Below are 18,994 nucleotides of genomic sequence, written 5' to 3'. Positions count from 1 at the left end.
ACGATTTATGTCGAAAGGCTGACGCTAAATGCCGCAACCAACGCTAAATGTCGCAAAACCTCTGTATATGTTGCATTTGTAACGCCAAATGTCGCATAAAATTGTACTGCCGCTTTTTGTCTCAACATCAACGCTAAATGTCGCAATCCTTAATAAGCACTCTTTTGTTGTATCACTGACCTAGTTTAAGCTCTTGACGTCAATCGTAGCAACTCGGCCATCTCCGGCAAGCTTCGAGATAGACATATCTTGATACTAGCCGAGGAGTTCCGATTGCTCTTGACGTATCCAGTGAGCAATGGAGTATCGGGACGAACCGGATACTACCGTAAAGGCTCAGCCTGGTCCGGTTAGAGTTATAGAGGATGTTAGTTTGTTTTAAGTAGATATGGAGTATAACTGTTTTAGTTTGAATATTTCACTATTGCAAAGCACGAGTGAACGTGTTAAAACTAATCTCATTGCGGTTAGATATATTCCATATCTACGAAAAACAAACACATTTTCATTATAGTTCATGAAAACAACAACAATGTTAGTGCTGGAAAATCGTTTTTTATCGAGTTTTGCATAATAAATGAAACAGTCTTGTAGATTTCGTTCAAAGAAAATGAATACCCACAAGGCTACGGTACGTTCTTCATTATAAGGGGAAAATAATAATTCATTCGATATTTTGTTTTAGGCGTTTCACAAGTTTAGAGTGAACACGATTAAAGTATTGTATGTGGAAATAAATGAGTGAAATAGTACAATTGATGGAATGCATGAGTCTTTATCATTATAAGAGCCTGTGCATCATCCATTTTTCATCTGACTCGGTTCCTTCTATTTTGAGTTATGGCCCCTGAAGAAGACAAAAATACACATGTTTACCTTGCGATGCAACTTAATATCCAAACATTTGAACTTGCTGCCCCTTATTTGTGACAAATGTCCTACAGACACATTCTATTTTAGCCTAAGACATGCACTTTCAATTTAAAACTATACCTAAAGGATGAATTTACGGAGACGTGAAAACAGTTCCTAACGGGCAAAGTTTTTATATAAGGGTGTAATATATATATATATATACAGGAGCGACGTATCCAATGAAAATCAAAATAGTGATTTTGTTCTCCCGCCACTTTTCGGGACAGCAGCGCATCTTTAATATTTGGTATACACAATATTCCAAACCATCCTTATGGTCACAAATAGATGAAGAATGAAATCTAAACATGTTTAACTAATAAAAAAAAGCTCTGGCCTAAGAGCACTTTCGTAAAACAGTAAGAATGTCAGCAATGAACAACAAGTAAAGAACGAAACATAAATACTTTTATATGTTTATAAAATTCAATTATTTTTTACTAAAGCTCAAACATTATATTAACGTAACATTATGGTTATTTAAAAATGTTAAGTAGAAAATTAGTCAACATAAGTTAAACCATATGTTACGGTCTGACAAGACAGACAGTTGGAATCCGTTCATCGGTTAAGGAGGGGATAGCCGGACGGAAAGACTGACGGATGGACGTAGGCGAAAACATTATCCCCATTTTTTTTCAAAAAGATGGAGATGATAAATCAATGCCTCCAAAATTTACAAAATGCTGTAGTGAAAGATTATAGTATGTCATACTGACTGGAAACACTTGAGCTTTTCATTTAACCATATCAGGGTGAGGAATCACGTGACTTCAACGGGGTTCTCACATGGGTCACCACGGGTCATAACCGATGTAAACAAACAAGAAAATGACGTTAATTCCTAAATAGTTTTTTAAGAGACAAGATATATGCCAGCCCGTGTTGATCCTTAAATAGAGATCCTTAAGGGAGATCCTAACTTAAGGAGATCCTTAAATTCACTCGCGCCCATTGGTTTTCAAATAGTAAGGTTTGTACTTTTCATATAGGCCCTGCTAAGCAATATTGCAATTCGGGGCTTATAACGTCATGATGTTGTAACCATGGTATAATTGCATAAGATATTAGTTCTTATTTCAGATCATAATCAATTAATTAAACATAGATAATTAATTACCTCAATATTACTTCAAATTCTTCCTACTTCCTTTCCTAGCGCATGTGACACACTCGCATGCCTAACTGAAATGCTGGATGTGGTAACTACCGGGTTCAAAGACATTGACCAATGATACTCATTGTCGCGAATTATTTTTCGTTTCTTCTTGAAATATGACAGATGTCAACTGCCTGTCATTTGTTTCCGGTACAGAGGTTGACGTTTTAAGAATTACTGACGGGAAAAGCTAAGTGATCTTTAACATTGTACATTGTGAATGATCTCGCTGTGTACGCTGTAAATTTCTTTAAACAACAGAATTATCTTTATGTAAATGCCAAGAAATCTAAACTTATTGCATGTCAAAAAAGCTATTAGTACCTGGTGACTCCTGATGACTCCCGGATATTTAAAACATTTCGGTGGTCCACTGTGCCGTTATGGTTGTTCGCCGGTTCACCTTAGTTCATTTCGGATCCCTGATCCAAGAAACATCAACTTATTTCATGCAAACCAGTGACAAACTGACTTCTATTAGTTTGTATATTTCATATCGTAACTGCTTCTCACTCGTGAAACATTCAAATGAAATCATTTTCGGTGTGTTATACTCTATATCTACTCAAAACACACAAACATCCTCTATATCTCAAACCGTGTAGACTTGGCCTTAACGGTCGTATCCGGTTTTACCCCGGTTAACCCTGGCTCAGTGTTCCGGGATACGTCGATAGCTTAATCCAAGTCAGCTCCATTCATAGCTCGTTAGATTTTTGAAAAGGTCACTTACATGGAAACCATCAAAGCTGTCACTTTGAAACTTGGGGAACTTATTCATCTAATACATTTCTTCACATTGTACCCTATAGATGCTGAGTCTCACCTGTTTTTATTTTGGTAAATTTTGATTGGTTTTGGTTGATTTTGAGAATTGGACATAGCTCCTTCTCTTTTTGTTGAAGTAATTACATTTTTTCACAAACAATAAATGGATAATGCACTTCAATATATCAAACGGGTTTTTCAGTCACTCATTTGGAAGGATAGGGACAGGGTGGGGATATTTTAGTATTTTTGGACTTTGTAATTCTTATCCAGTCTGAGATAACATTAGAATATCATGTATTGACTTCAGTGAAAGGGGAGATTGATCTGACGGGAAGGACTGGTGGTGGTGGAATAGTTCAGTTCAGCCTGTCAGAAGAGGTGATGGCCGACCATTTGGAAAGCTACAATGCTCGGCAGCTTAATGGGATTTCAGGAGGGTTTGAATGTAAGCTAAATGTGAAGTTACATGAATTGAATATAAAAAGTACATAAATGTTATTGTTTCTAAATCTGAATCTGAATGATACGCGGTAGAGTCCAATGCTGGCTTTAACACCACGGGGAAGGAGTGCAAATAATCACTTTTTGTTAATGGCAATTTAAAAGAGTTCACTGAATCAGAGTGTACTATATTGTCACTTAGTTTGTTCAAGTCAATTGCAGTTCTCATAAAGAATGAGTTTAAATAAATTTTAGCATGAATAGCCACAAAGCACTTGGTAGTGTTGTTCACTGAGTTCTCAACAATGTTTGTATTCATGTAGTCTTCAACTCTTTTAGCCCTTATAGTTCTTTTATGTCTTTGAGTTTTAAGAAATTGGTCAATGTCAATGGCTGGTACGTGCCCTTCCACCACCTTGTACAGGAAGATCAACCTCAGGTGTCTGCGTCTCTCCTGGAAGCTTCATAATTAAAGGTTTTGCAGCATTTCAAAGACGCAGCCATCTTGTCTTGATTTGTAGTCGCCTGTAATGAATCGAGCCCCTATGCGTTGTATGCGTTCTCGGCGGTCGATGTCACATTTTAGGTAGGGATCCCAGACGACGTTTCCATAGTCTTGTTTTGCACGGACTAAGGCAATGTGGGCGTTCTTTCTGCAGTGCATGGGACAGTGGCGGAGGCGTTGGCGAAGAACTCCCAGGGTACAGTTGACTTTCTTGCATATGTTGTTGATGTGGGTTTTCCATTTGAGATCCTCAGAGATTGTAATTCCAAGGAAGGGGTTGCTGAAGACTTTTAGTAGGATGTTGTTGTCTATGTTTTAAAAGAAGTTGGACTTGTTTCTGATGCTCAGTATGTAGCATTTTTGGCGTTGAACTTCATACCCCTGTCGTCCACCCAGGCTTGTAGATGTTCAAGGTCTTGTTGTAGTAGGTGGTGGTCAGCTATGTTGTTGATGGCCCTATATAGGAGGCAATCGTCTGCAAAAAGTCTTACATGGGAATAGAATCTATCTGGGAGGTCATTGTAGTGGCAGAGGAAGAGAAGCGGCCCAAGGACTGTGCCCTGTGTGACCCCCGATTCGACTTGACCGTGTTTTGATTGCTCCAACCACAATACGCATCTTTCTTTTTGTAAGAATGTGTGTGATCCAGGATAAAGTGGAGCCTCTTATGCCGTATGCTTCAAGCTTGCTAAGGAGCTTTTTGTGCGGCACGGTATCGAATGCTTTACTTAAGTTCAGTATCGCGATTTCAACTTGTTTATTCTATTTTTTGATCATAGTAGTTAAGTAGTTCATGTGTTGTTACAATTAGTTGCGTTACGCAGGAGTAGCCAGATCTAAAGCCGTGGTTGAGGGAAGTATGGGCATTATGCTTGTCTAGATGGTCTAACATTTGGTGGCAGATGATATGTTCTAGGAATTTTGATAACAAACAAGTCAGAGAGACAGGTCGGTAGTTTTTGCAGTACATGTATGACGATCGCCTTTTTTGTATACTGGTGCTATGATTGCATTCCTCCAATCATTAAGCAGTTCACCGGAGTCGATGGACATTTGAAGAATTGAAGATATTGCAGAGGCTTGCTCTTCAGCACATGTTTAAGGAATGATGTTAATCAGGACCAGCTGCTTTATTTGTCGTCATGTCTTTCAATAATACTTTACACCAGCTATTCCAATATTAATTGACCTTAAGCCATGGCTCGATAGGCCACGCCCCCGATAATCAGGGGAAGTTACTCTGCTTATGTCCGACACTGACCAAAGATGGCGGATAAACAAAGGCGTCTCGGTCTCCGGGATATTCTTGACAATATCAGCTTAGAATACGTAAAAGATCAAATACCGCTAAAGAAAAAACAGAAAGCTTCTGCTTTTTTTATCCGGAAGCTACATTAGAGAAATACAAGTATTTGAGGGGAGTGAGAATTCGGTCCTGATTCGAGGTGAAGTACACCCGAGTTAGCGGAAATCTGATCCTTGCCATGTAGTTAATCTGGAAGTTGACACTTTGAAAAAAACGCCTACTAGACGCCCACTGCAAGTGTCAGCAAAGGTATGGGTTTTTTCATTTATCGTAAGTATAATAACCATTTAAGACTATTAGAATCTTCCCTCTTGAAACAAAGGACGCTGTACACTAAGTGAATATTAATTTAAATTTTGTAGGATCGATATATCAGTTATTTACAAATACAATTGTGTCATTACTTTAAAATTAAAATGTTAACATTTCAGGAACGATGGATGCATACATTTAAATGTATATTTTCCACTGACTATAAATACCGTCGTAAATAAAACTGCTCGTTTGAACAATCATAGGCCATACCAAATGTTTAGCGTCAACCCTTAGTACGAAAGCCTGTCTAGCTATCCAGAAACAAGAGGAGTCGTCAAAGAAGATACTTTCGGCCGTGGTAAACCAGCGGGATGACTATGAACTAATGGTTGGAATGTATGGCATGTAACAGAGATTGCTTTTGGTTAAATTGTTGTTACGTAATTCCTGAGTCAGTGTGGCTTGTTGAAAGTTATTAAAACACGTGTTATTTCACAATACAGAAATGTTTTCATCCTTAAAAGGGTAATGAGATGCCATGTGCTGTATGCAATATAATTTTAGATTTATTTTAGGGCGTCAATATATATGACCAACAAGAATTGAGGTATTGAGAACGTCGTTTAGACTATAATGATCGACCTTGAAGGTAGTAAGCTAGTTGCTTATGGTGTGCAGCTAAACGCTCTTATAAAAGATAAAATATCAACTTCAATATACATGTTATATCATTTTAAAATTAATATTTAACACACTTTATATTGTTCTCAAGTCTTTCAGTGTATCTGCTGTCAGTGTTGCAGGTTCCATAACTGCATCTTTTAACCATTTTTACAGCGGAAAAAAACATTGACGATTATTGACGGATATAACTTGTTTGTCTGACAAAATGGCGGATAGTAACAAAGCCGATGCGGGCTTATCAGCGGCTATCTGATTGGTCAATTGACCCGTCAATCAAATTCCTGGCGTAAGGTGGCATATCAGTAGACATTCGTGTATTGGTTGGTGGAATCTGTCCTCCCTGGTCTTTCGTGAATATAGACTGAAACTGTTCTACTAGGATCTCTGTTTTCGCATTGCAATCAGTTACGAGGTGTCCTTGTCTACGAAGAGATGCGATGCCAATGATGTCTTCTTTTTTGATTTCATGTAATTCAAGAATGGTTTAGAGTTGGGTTTTTTGTAGACCTTCATTTATTAAGTTGTTGATGTGATCCCATTCTGTTCTTATTTTCTTTTTACATTCATTTTGATAGTCTCTATATGGACCCCAGTTTTTAGACTTCTTTGCTTTGTTGTACTATCGGGCTATTTTCTTCAGCACTTTCTTTATTTCCTTTGTGATCCAAGGTGTTTGATGTTTATCTTGTGAGGGATATGCGAATCAATGGCTATTGAGTTAACATTTAAAGATGCTCTATATGGTATTTTCTGTACTACTTGGTGTTTTGGCAATAGTTTGAATTTCTTGAAGTTTGACAATTTGATCAAAGATATTTTTAAGTTCTTCCCAGTTGGCTTTGGAAAATGAGTAGCTTTTACGAGGCTTCTGTTTTGTGTAGAAGGGTTTGGTGTCAAAATAGAAGACTTCAATATCATGGTCAGAAATCCCCGGCGTGGTGCTAGTTGATTTTATAAGGGATGTGTTTCAGGTGAAGACCATATCTAGGATGTTGTTTTCCTTGTTGGTTTAATATGGACCTGAGTGAGGTTGAAGTCAGTTGTAAGCTCTGGTAGGATTTCTTGGATCTCTATGTCCTTTGCTTCCTTTTTTTACTGTGAGGGATTGCCAGTCGATATCAGAGCAGTTGAAATCGCCACATAAGATGATGTGTTTTTCTTCGTTGGATGTTGCTTGTTCTAGAGATTTTTTAATTCCGCTATATCTGATAAATTTCTGTGCGGCATATAGAAGGATGAGACTAGGTGTTTCTTGCCTTTCATTTTGACTTGGACCCAGTCAATAGTTTTATATAGTTGATTTCACAAACAAAGTGTGTAAGAATCAAGTTATATCTAGTAAAGGTACTATTTAATTTGCTGACTTTTTTTAAATTTCATTTTGAAATGAGCAGGTGATTCAGCTGCTGCAGATGTATTACAGTCTGGAGCAGTTGAAGAAAGTGGTTGGAGTTTGCTCCTTAAAATGTGGACACGGATAGGTGCGTGATGAAAGTTTCATAGATGGAATATTAATCCCGTTATAAATCGCGATCACCCGCTAAACTTGTTCGAGTTTAGACATTTATCGTTGGCTGCGATATTTAGCGTCAGCCTGGCGACATATAACGCCAAGAGCGACATTTAGCGTACGTGCGATATTTGACGTTGCTTCACATGGTGAAGCACAAAGTACAGTATTTCTACCTCAGGAAACGATAGTTGAGCACCCTTGTATCAAGTCTCAATGCAATACCTCAAGCAGTTGCTGAGATATTAACCTATGTGTGCTTGCATGCAAAACCTTAACCATAGTTTCTAAGTCGAATAATAAAGGCCTATTATTTGCATTAAATGCAAACTAGAGTTTTCTAACTTGTTTAATTAAGCAGGTTGGATGGTTGAGTACCATTGTATAAAGTCTCAATGTAATACCTCAAGTAGTTGCTGAGATATTAACCTATGTGTGCTTGCATGCAAAACCTTAACCAATGTGTGACGCCAACGCCGACGCTTGGGTGAGTAGTATACCTCTCCATATTCTTCGAATAGTCGAGCTAAAAAGGCGTGACACTTTTCAAATTACAAGTTTTATAATAATTAAGAAAGTATGTAAAGTACATCTTCTAGTATAAATCATTGTATGATTTAACAACAAAGATAATTCACTCAAGAGAATGGAGGTACATATTTATATTAGATTGGTCCGATCGTTCAGAACTTTGTTTAAGCTAACGCGGAGTTTAAAGCTGCACTCTCACAGATATCACTTTTTTACAGCTTTTTTATTTCTTGTCTTGGAAAGAGCAAATTATTGCGCAAATATCTGCATACCAATGATAATAGATTGCTGACAAAAGATCAGGTCGCAGATTTTCATAATTCCGTTCGAACGGTTTAAGAAAAAAACATAAAACATCAATTTTTGAACTTAAATATAAAAATCCGAGATCTATTTTTTTGTCAGCAGTCTTATATAACTGGTTTAAATAGATTTTCGCAAAAATTGGCTCGTTCCAAGACAAAAAATTAAAAAGCTGTCAAAACGTTTCCATCTGTGAGAGCGCAGCTTTAACATACCAATTATTCACAATTCAAAATGGTTTCCTTTAGTTGGCTTACAAATTTAAGGTAATTGGTAAGTTTCTGAAGACAAATATTAAATTATATGGTTCATTACAGCGCTCCATTATCTCCGGTGTAATACAAGAAATATTGCAAGCTTCAGACTAAGCACAAGAATAATCTATTAACAGATACACGTCAAAAACGATGCTGTTTCTTAAATAATAATCATTGTGTTAGCTACACAACTCTTGCCATTGCCAACAATCACTTTAAATGTCACCGACGCATGGATACAACCGTATATCTTTATAGTATGCTAATGTGCCATTTCCTTTTATTTAATCCTCTGCGCACAGTGCTAGCAGCAACTTCTTGTAGTCTCCGCTCGTGTCACCCTTGATGAAGGAACCGAGAGTCTTGCCGAACAGCCGCTGAAATTCCTGTTTGATCTGGATCATGTCCACCTATTAACAAACCATTGGAACAGATATTGAACAGGCATCAGGGACGCTATTCATAAAACTTAGTCACCTTCCTAATTTTAGTATTATTTTAGTCATGTGAAAAAAAACTTTCCAAAACACATTATTTTCAATGACCTTACTGAAAAACATACTTTAATGTATGAAACACTTATACATGTATTTTAATTTGACTATTAGAAATCGAATTAAGATGCTTTATGAATACGACCCCTGTACTTTGTATGTTAATGTCAGTGGTGATTGTGACTAGTGTTCCGTTATGATCCAAGGTTCAGTTTAGTGTTATTGCAAATGAAGATGCGATCGGTGGATTGTTATTGCCAATCGAAGGTAACATCAGTGCTCTGTCAATGATGGGCGAGAGCAGCGTTCTGTTACTTAGCAAAGCTGGGTGATGGTAGATGAGGTCAGTTTCTGTTATTGCCATGCTGGGTGTCATAAGTTCATTTTTAATGTTTAAATGATGAGATCAGAGTTCTAGAATAATCAATGATTAATAAGATCAGTGCACTGCTATTCAGTATTGTAAAATCGTAGGTGAAATCAGTGTACAGTTATTGCCAATGATAGGTGAAATCAGTGTACTGTTATTGCCAATGATAGGTGAAATCAGTGTACAGTTATTGCCAATGATAGGTGAAATCAGTGTACAGTTATTGCCAATGATAGGTGAAATCAGTGTACAGTTATTGCCAATGGTAGGGGAAATCAGTGTACTGTTATTGCCAATGGTAGGTGAAATCAGTGTACTGTTATTGCCAATAGTAGGTAAAATCAGTGTACTGTTATTGCCAATGGTAGGGGAAATGGTATGTGAAATCAGTGTACTGTTATTGCCAATGGTAGGTGAAATCAGTGTACTGTTATTGCCAATGGTAGGTGAAATCAGTGTACTGTTATTGGAAATGGAAAGGAAAATTAGTGTACTGTTATTGCAAAATGTGAGTTGAAATCAGTGTACTGTTATTGCCAAAGGAAGGGGAAATCAGTGTACTGTTATTGCCAAAGGAAGGGGAAATCAGTGTACTGTTATTGCCAAAGGAAGGGGAAATCAGTGTACTGTTATTGCCAAAGGAAGGGGAAATCAGTGTACTGTTATTGCCAAAGGAAGGGGAAATCAGTGTACTGTTATTGCCAAAGGAAGGGGAAATCAGTGTACTGTTATTGCCAAAGGAAGGGGAAATCAGTGTACTGCTATTGCCAAAGGAAGGGGAAATCAGTGTACTGCTATTGCAAATGGTAGGGGAAATCAGTGTACAGTTATTGCCAATGGTAGGTGAAATCAGTGTATTGTTATTGCCACTGGTAGGGGGAAAACAGTGTACCGTTATTGCAAATGGTAGGGGAAATCAGTGTACTGTAATTGCCAATGGTAGGTGAAATCCGTATACTGTTATTGTCAATGGTAAGTAAAATCAGTGTACCGTTATTGCAAATGGTAGGGGAAAACAGTGTACTGTTATTGCCAATGGTAGGTGAAATCAGTGTACTGTTATTGCCACTGGTAGGGGAAAACAGTGTACCGTTATTGCAAATGGTAGGGGAAATCAGTGTACTGTAATTGCCAATGGTAGGTGAAATCCGTATACTGTTATTGTCAATGGTAAGTAAAATCAGTGTACCGTTATTGCAAATGGTAGGGGAAAACAGTGTACTGTTATTGCCAATGGTAGGTGAAATTAGTGTACTGTTATTGCCACTGGTAAGGGAAAACAGTGTAACGTTAGTGCAAATGGTAGGGGGAAATCAGTGTACTGTTATTGCCAATGGTAGGTGAAATCCGTATACTGTTATTGTCAAAAGTAGGTAAAATCAGTGTACCGTTATTGCAAATGGTAGGGGAAATCAATGTACTGTTATTGTCAATGGTAGGTGAAATCAGTGTACTGTTATTGCAAATGGTAGTGGAAAACAGTGTACCGTTATTGCCAATGGTGCGTAAAATCAGAGTTCTGTTACATGATACTGTTATAACTATGTAATGGTAGGTAAAATATGGGTACTTTTATTACCAATGGTGCATAAAAACAGTGTACTTTTATAACCAATCGTTGGTGAAAAACAGTGTACTGTTATTTCCAGTGGTGGGTAAAATCAGTGTACTGTAACTTCCAACGGTGGGTGAAAACAGTGTGCATGATACTGTTTTTATCCGATGGTGGATACAATCAGTGTACTGTAACTTCCAACGGTGGGTGAAAACAGTGTGCATGATGCTGTATTTATCCGATGGTGGATAAAATCAGTGTACTGTTATTGCCAATGATGGGTGAAAACACTGTACACGACATTTTTATTGAAAATGGTGGCTGTTATCAGTGTTATGAAGTTGGTTATCATATGTGTATATTGTATCTTGAAGAGTTTAGTGACAATTGTAACAGAACATTTTACCGTGACAGCAATGGAAACTATTTGTATTTTAAGATGCTAAATGTCATTAAAAGACAGTTAACCTTTACTGTCGATGATCATAGTGAATTTATGAGTTATTTAAACTGGTATACCTCCGATCTGCTTGCGACTACTCTGATGAGAGTCGAGTCCTTGGTACCGGCCCCCTTCATTGACTTGTGCAGCCGCTGAGCGAAATACGCAGGTGGATTCTTGGCGATTCTTACTGAAATAGGGATACTACTGTTAATATTATTTGACCATAACCAAAGTTTTGGAATGACTTAAAAACTACTTTAATGATGAAAATACTATGCACACAACAAATGCAGTGTGCGGTTACTTTTAAGTGTGATTTGCTTTAATAGCACAGTCTTGGTCTAATAAAGACTTTTCAAATCCATCCTTGTAAATGTTAAATTGACTCGGTCTAACAAAGACTTTTCAAGTCCGTCCTTGTAAATGTTAAATTGACTCGGTCTAACAAAGACTTTTCAAGTCCGTCCTTGTAAATGTTAAATTGACTCGGTCTAAGAAAGATTTTTCAAGTCCGTCCTTGTAAATGTTAAATTGACTCGGTCTAAGAAAGACTTTTCAAGTCCGTCCTTGTAAATGTTAAATTTACTCGGTCTAAGAAAGACTTTTCAAGTCCGTCCTTGTAAATGTTAAATTTACTCGGTCTAAGAAAGACTTTTCAAGTCCGTCCTTGTAAATGTTAAATTTACTCGGTCTAAGAAAGATTTTTCAAGTCCGTCCTTGTAAATGTTAAATTGACTCAGATTTTGTCCTTGTAAATGTTACATTGATTCATGTTACCTATTGCAAGATAGCCGTCCTCTAGATAGCCACTGGTCTCTGCTTGGATGACAGCTTCAATATCCTTGCCATGGTTTTGTTGGTACGCCTCAAAAACGGCCTTTAGTTGAGCGTAGCCTCGTAGACTCAATATTCGATTGAAGGTGGATTCATCTGTGCCAAGTTTGTTGGCACCAGCCTTCAGGTAGAAAAACATACAATCCACACTTAATGTTACCCAATATTTGAACCAGGAAAAATGGGGATTCCTTTAAAACAAAATGACATTTATACATTAAATCACATACATACAACTTTACATAGTTTTAAGGGAACTAAATATATTCCACACATTACAATATTCGTTACTGTATGAACGTGGATATAAAAATATAGTTTGTATAACTAAGCAGATTTCTTACACAACTATACAAATACAGTCAAATCTGGTTGAACGATCACCTGCTTTAAAGGGCCACCTGCCTTATCGGGCCACTCCAAATGTACTACTGCGAATTGGGAGTATGATGTTGGAATGTCGTGTTTGTTAAAACATGAAAGTTCTAAGTTTGAATCCCATTATAAGAATTACTTAAAAAAGCTAATCATATTAAACGCTATGTGCTGAGTTACCTCAAATAGTTCCTTAGCGTCCTGTGCTGCGGTGTCAGGGTCAACACTACCAGACTCATCCCTCCCGGCGGCCAGCTGTGAGACGAGTAGGCGCTTAAAGTGGCCGCTTGTGTCGCTCATGATGTCTTTTTCTAGGTCACTCTTGAACACTGCAAACACGAAGATCAGTATAACCAATAAGCGGGCAACAACGTCGTCTTAAGTAAAATAACGCGTGTACGTATATGCTTATTGTATAATACAATGTCACCATTTGACATAAATTAAGTATATATTATCCTATGCTGATTCATATATATTTATATATATATAGTATATATATATTATATGAATCTGTATAGGATGAAGGAGTTTGACAGAGGGTCACCTTTGGAACATTTCTGTAAAATAATTTGTAATAGGGCCGAGGGTTTCTTTTGAAGACTTTTGAAGGTTTTTTGCCATGGTAACCAGAGTTCAGCATGGAACCACTTTTATTGAAGGAATCTTGAAGCGGACCAAAGCCGGCAAACGGAACATTCCTGTGAAATTTGAAGTGAAATGTTTGAATTTGCCCCAGTGATTCAGGAGAAGTTTTTTGAAGGAACATTTTGACAAAGGCAAACGACGGACAACCACCCTGTAACAATTAATAACTCACGCTGAACATTTTGTCCCCATGTGTGCTAAAATAAAACACCTATATATATACACTAGTAAATACGCTTTAAAACTGACTTTTGGTCCGCAGGTCAAATTTAGAGGTAAAGCATTTACTTACATGTTTTGTAGGCTTGTTTTATGGCCAGTATCTGGGCGTTGGACCTGGAGCACAGAATCTCTATAAGGGCACCCTCGTCTGTGCCAGCACCCTGCGAGTATACATGTTTTAGTTTGTATTTCTGTTTTCTTTAAAGTATATTTCGAATTTTAGCATTTTATCTAAGCATGTATGGTTCAGAATTTGCTGACCCAATTATTCAACTAAATAAACATAAATTACAGTTTGTCCTACTTTGAAAGCCAATGAGATTGCTGCATTTCGTTTTAAATTTGAAAAAAGATATTTCCCATATTCTGCAATTCGTCCCTGATATGAACTCCGATACAGAGAAAATACAGTGATATTTGGCCTACGTGACTTTTCTAGAAAGTAGGCGGAGCCTGTATTGCTTACTGTAAAATGTTGATGCTTTCCATAATACGGGCATTCTAAAGTGGCCGACCCCAAGATTTGCAACCAAAATTAATGAACAACATATCTTGTGTGTTTATTAAATTTTCATCATTATAACTAGAATCAAAATTCGACATTTCTTCAAACAAAAAGTTTTTAAAGAACTCATTATCACTATCCAGAATTGTAAAGTCCATGGCGCTAACTTTTTAGAACAAAAGCCAACACGAGACTGCGACAATTTAATTCTTAGGTCTGCATGTACCGCACCAGACATCACGTGACATCAAAGAACCGGTGCCGCGCCACTAGATTATTTCCCTGGCTCGTCTTCGGCTCGCTTGCAATATATTCCGTATTTTTAAAAATATGAAAGATAACTAATACTAAGCAATCATTTTCTAGCCGTTTATTTACAGTTTGTCCTACTTTGAAAGCCAATAAGATTGCTGCATTTCGTTTTAAATTTGAAAAATATTTCCCATATTCTGCAATTCGTCCCTGATATGAACTCCGATACAGAGAAAATACAGTGATATTTGGCCTACGTGACTTTTCTAGAAAGTAGGCGGAGCCTGTATTGTTTACTGTAAAATGTTGATGCTTTCCATAATACGGGCATTCTAAAGTGGCCGACCTCTAGATTTGCAACCAAAATTAATCAACAAGTTTTTAAAGAACTCATTATCACTATCAAGAATTGTAAAGTCCATGACGCTAACTTTTTAGAACAAAAACCAACACGAGACTGCGACAATTTAATTCTTAGGTCTGCATGTACCGCACCAGACATCACGTGACATCAAAGAACCGGTGCCGCGCCACTAGATTATTTCCCTGGCTTGTCAATCAATTTTTGGGTGGAGTCGGCGTTTGTCAGTCAACGTTTTGCCGGGTGTGCGGACATGACAAACTGTAAGCAAGTTATCTTTCATATTTTTAATAATACGGAATATATTGCAAGCGAGCCGTAATACTTACAACTCATAATAAGTGAGTCCTAAAAGTGTATTTCTTAGTGACTTCATTTTCTTGCATACCGGACGTGTGTTTCCGGTCATGTGACCGGTGCTGGAAAAACTCATCTTACACCCCCACGTAAGATCAGTCACGCGCAACAACGCGCCACTTCTTTTTTCTTTTATTGTATGGTTTATGAAAAGTATGTTATGCAATTTCAGTAAAGCGGAATCAATACTTTTAATTAAAATTGAAAATAATCGTAAAAGCGCGATTTTTAAAGGAACTATTTGACGTCGATAGTGATTTAAAATTACTGCGCTTTATGACGTCAGTACACAACGTCGCACGCGCTTTTAGGTGAAATCCGGTCCGGATCGAAAAATCCGACCCGAGGGCACGCGCGTAAGCCGGTAACAAGGCTTGCCGAGTTACCGGTCACGCAGCGTGCCCGAGGGTCGGATTTTTCGATCCGTACCGGAAACACATGATAGATACTTATATTATGACATGAATCTTGGACCAAAAACAAACATCGGTGTAAAAATGTAAAATAAATCAATTTTTAATTATAAAATTATGACGATGTTCGTGAAGGTATTCATTCGATACAGCACCGCCGTTAGAGGCCCCACCAAAGTTCAAAAGTCGTTTTAAGGACCAAACATAAAATGTTCAAATAATCTTTTTTATTTATTTATTTTTGTGATTAAACATCTAGCAAGCATAATACATATATCCGGTGCAACATGTGCAGATATTTGCATTTTTGTAACCATGCAGGAAATGAATTAAATCCACTTTGTCATTCTTTAATTGAATATCTTTCTCATTGAAAATATATCACCAAGAACTCTCAAGACGTTGTTAATTATTTAGACTGGGGCATTTTGACATAAAAACAGTTATATTGTTGACAGACTTTCCGAAAGAATGCAAATGCTTTTGGTCCCAAATATGACAAAGGTCATCTTTCGTAAAAATAAGTCAACTCCTTATTACCCCCAAAATGTCACACAGGATGTTTGTTTTACTCCCTAAAAAGAGTGTTCCTTAAAACTAGATAAAACATGAACTTTTGAAAAATGAGTGGCCTTCCCCACCCACTTTTGAAACTGTGGAAGGCCCTTTTATCATTTTAGCGCGCATTGATTTCGATCAAATCATTGTTATCAGTGTTCATATCAACCGACGAAAGCATATTCAGATTGTCTGATGATTTATCGCTAGTCCTTTTCCTTTAATCCTACTCCAAGCATGCATGATTAAAGCAAATTGTTTGTTTGTAGAGGATATAAACTTGTTTCATTCAAATTTTAAGCAAATTAACTCAATGTGTTACGTGCCATAAGGCAATCCCGCATGAAGGTCATGCATGAGCCGTTTAGCATAAAGTATTGAGATGACAATAGCTGAGTTAAACTGCAATGATTAGAACGCGGGAACCAAAATATCGTTTATAATTGCTTTAACAATTTACCAACGACTAGACGCCAAATGGCAACATGCCTCTAGGAGGAACCTTTGACACAGACATAATGATATTCAATGCATTTAAAACACAGAATAACATGGAGTTGAACAATGAGTAAACAAGTATTAGTGCATGGTATCGATGCGGCCCGGACAAAGTTCAGTCCGAACGGATGGACGCATACACTGATGAACGTAAGTGGAACATGCGACACTCCTTGTCATGTTTATTGAAAAACATATATTTGGTCAACAAACAGCCCGGACAAGGATCATTTCAGTCTTTGGTGTCTAAGCATGACCTTTACCTTTGGGGTACAGACATGGGTCTTGTGTGCGACACGCCATCTCGTGGTGAACATTCATGGCAAGGTTATTGAAAAACCTATAATGCATGGTCAAGATAAAACCTGGACAAGGATTATTTCAACCTTCGGTGGCTAAGCATAACCTTGACCTTTAAGATACTGACACGCCACCTCATAGTGAACCGTCATGACATGAGTTCCTATATTGCACGATCGAAATAAAGTCCGGAAGGACGGACACATACAAGGACCCGCAATTGTGACAACTTTGTCTCGTTCACCGAACACGGGCTCGACAAAAAATGAATCAATTCCTCTCAAAGGTGGCCGACACTGACCTCTTCGCCTATGAAAAGCTTGCAACGCGTTCATAATGTCACGGACATACACCATAACAGTATGACTTTAATTCAGGTCAATGTCTCATGATATCCACTTTTATCGAATCAGGTCAACTGTTACCTTGATGGCGGCTTTAAGTTCCCTGGCGTCATAATTGACGGGCGTCTCCAGCAAAGCCAGCACGAGGTCCTCGAACCGGCCCGAGATTTCCGACTTCAGCTCAGAACGCAGGTCCTATAAGGCAAACAGACAAGTAGTGATCATTTATAACAAGGTAGAGGTCAAATAACATTTAATATCTAAATCTCATATAGATAATACTTTTTAAATATGCTAGATATTAAAATATACTTATTATTAATGCATTATGCTCCACTAGCGGATCCGGGTTGGACTCATGTGTAAAACTATTGCTAAATGTACTACGATTTGTGTTTTCTTGGAAGCAATACCTTGCCAAATTGAGTTTTGAAGGAGGTAAAGATCTCCTGCCTCTGTTGGTTGGTGTGGGACGACATTACCTCGATTATTTTCGCCTCGTCTGTCCCTGCAAGATATAGATACCTGCATATCAAGACATTCTGTCATCCTCATTCTAGGGTGACCACCATCGGCACCCTGGCAGCGTATCATAACCTCAGCGTATCATAACCTATATGATATAGCTTATAATACGCTGCCAGGGTGCCGATGGTGGTCACCCTAGAAAAGGGTATTTGTTGGAAGCACAGTAATCATACTTAGGGCGACCACAATTAAGACGATTTATAGTACTTCAGTCGCAGGATCTGCCGCACAGCTAAAAAATGCTTGTTTGAACAAGTATAGCGCAAGCTACACTCAAAAAATAGCTAATGCACCAGTCAATTGTAACCGACCCCCCCCCCCCCCGGGTCCGGGGACTTTGACTTTCGGTTCAGGCAAGCCCGGGTAAAATCCCCGTCATGCGGGGACGAACTGCTGGTAAAATCCCCGCAAAATGCCATCGCACCCCCTGGGACCCTAGATAAGACATATCCCCGATATTTTTGACGCCAAGACAAAAACCGCATTCACCCGGCACTGCGGAAGGTACTTGGAAGGTAAAAACACGGCCCATTTCCCCGGCTATCCTCGGTATACCCCCGGACCTGGGAGGGCCGTGGTTATACAATTGACTGGTGCACAGTAGAGTAATGGGCTTCATGTACAGTCATGTCTAACTCTTTTGTTTGCACAAGCACATTGTCTAAATAAAAGAGTGTAATAAGTTTGTGATTGTTTACAAAATGTGCATGCATGCAGATTCGATTTGTGTGCCATCATCGTGATTGTTTTTATAAAGTTTAAGATTTATAAGAGAAACGGATACACGTTCTTATCATTTTAAGCGAACTACTGCATACGCGTGAATTAAGTTAAAGATTGTTAAGGATTTTTGGTCTTCTAAACTATTAATTCGGCAGGCCTGTCGAAGCACGGCGCCGACTTATCGTTTCGAAGATAAAACATAAATGCTAACTTTCTAATTAGTGTTCAGAATAGAAGGTCACGCGAATGTCTTTATTATAACCAGTGCGAATGCATGAAAATTTTGCGGTCACGCGAATGTCTTTATTATAGCCAGTGCGCATGCATGAAAAATTTGCGGTTTAGTAATTCGCTAAATCGATGATTGGTTGTCTGAGCTCTTCTTCAAGCTGCATTCTCAAATGTTTACTGTTTTGACCTATTTTTGACGTTTTTGTCTCATACTGAATAGCTATTTTCGGTAACAATGCCTTCAAACCAGTAATTAAAGATAACTCACATCAGAACAGATCTCAATTATATACAAAACCGCCGAATATTTCATTTCTCTAATAGCGTTAGTAATTATTTTAACC

The 18,994-nt window shown here is 38.0% G+C and overlaps 1 protein-coding gene across 1 annotated transcript in view; it reads right to left on the bottom strand.

Moving 5' to 3' along the window:
* Positions 1-18,994, bottom strand: part of LOC128215256 (annexin A6-like) — a 32,450-nt gene that overhangs the window by 10,927 nt on the left and 2,529 nt on the right. The window contains exons 3-10 of the mRNA XM_052921964.1: positions 17,582-17,676; positions 17,250-17,363; positions 13,651-13,741; positions 12,891-13,039; positions 12,279-12,456; positions 11,576-11,688; positions 8,923-9,047; positions 3,562-3,747 (exon numbers count right to left, since the gene is read on the bottom strand). Of these exons, the coding sequence (XP_052777924.1) occupies positions 3,562-3,747; positions 8,923-9,047; positions 11,576-11,688; positions 12,279-12,456; positions 12,891-13,039; positions 13,651-13,741; positions 17,250-17,363; positions 17,582-17,676 (1,051 nt within the window). The remainder of the gene's footprint in view (positions 1-3,561; positions 3,748-8,922; positions 9,048-11,575; positions 11,689-12,278; positions 12,457-12,890; positions 13,040-13,650; positions 13,742-17,249; positions 17,364-17,581; positions 17,677-18,994) is intronic.

The sequence above is a fragment of the Mya arenaria genome, chromosome 13 (genome assembly GCF_026914265.1).
Source record: "Mya arenaria isolate MELC-2E11 chromosome 13, ASM2691426v1".
Taxonomy (NCBI): Eukaryota; Metazoa; Mollusca; class Bivalvia; order Myida; family Myidae; genus Mya; species Mya arenaria.
The sequence above is the reverse complement of the archived record's forward strand: the minus strand, read 5'-3'. Positions and strand labels throughout refer to the sequence as shown.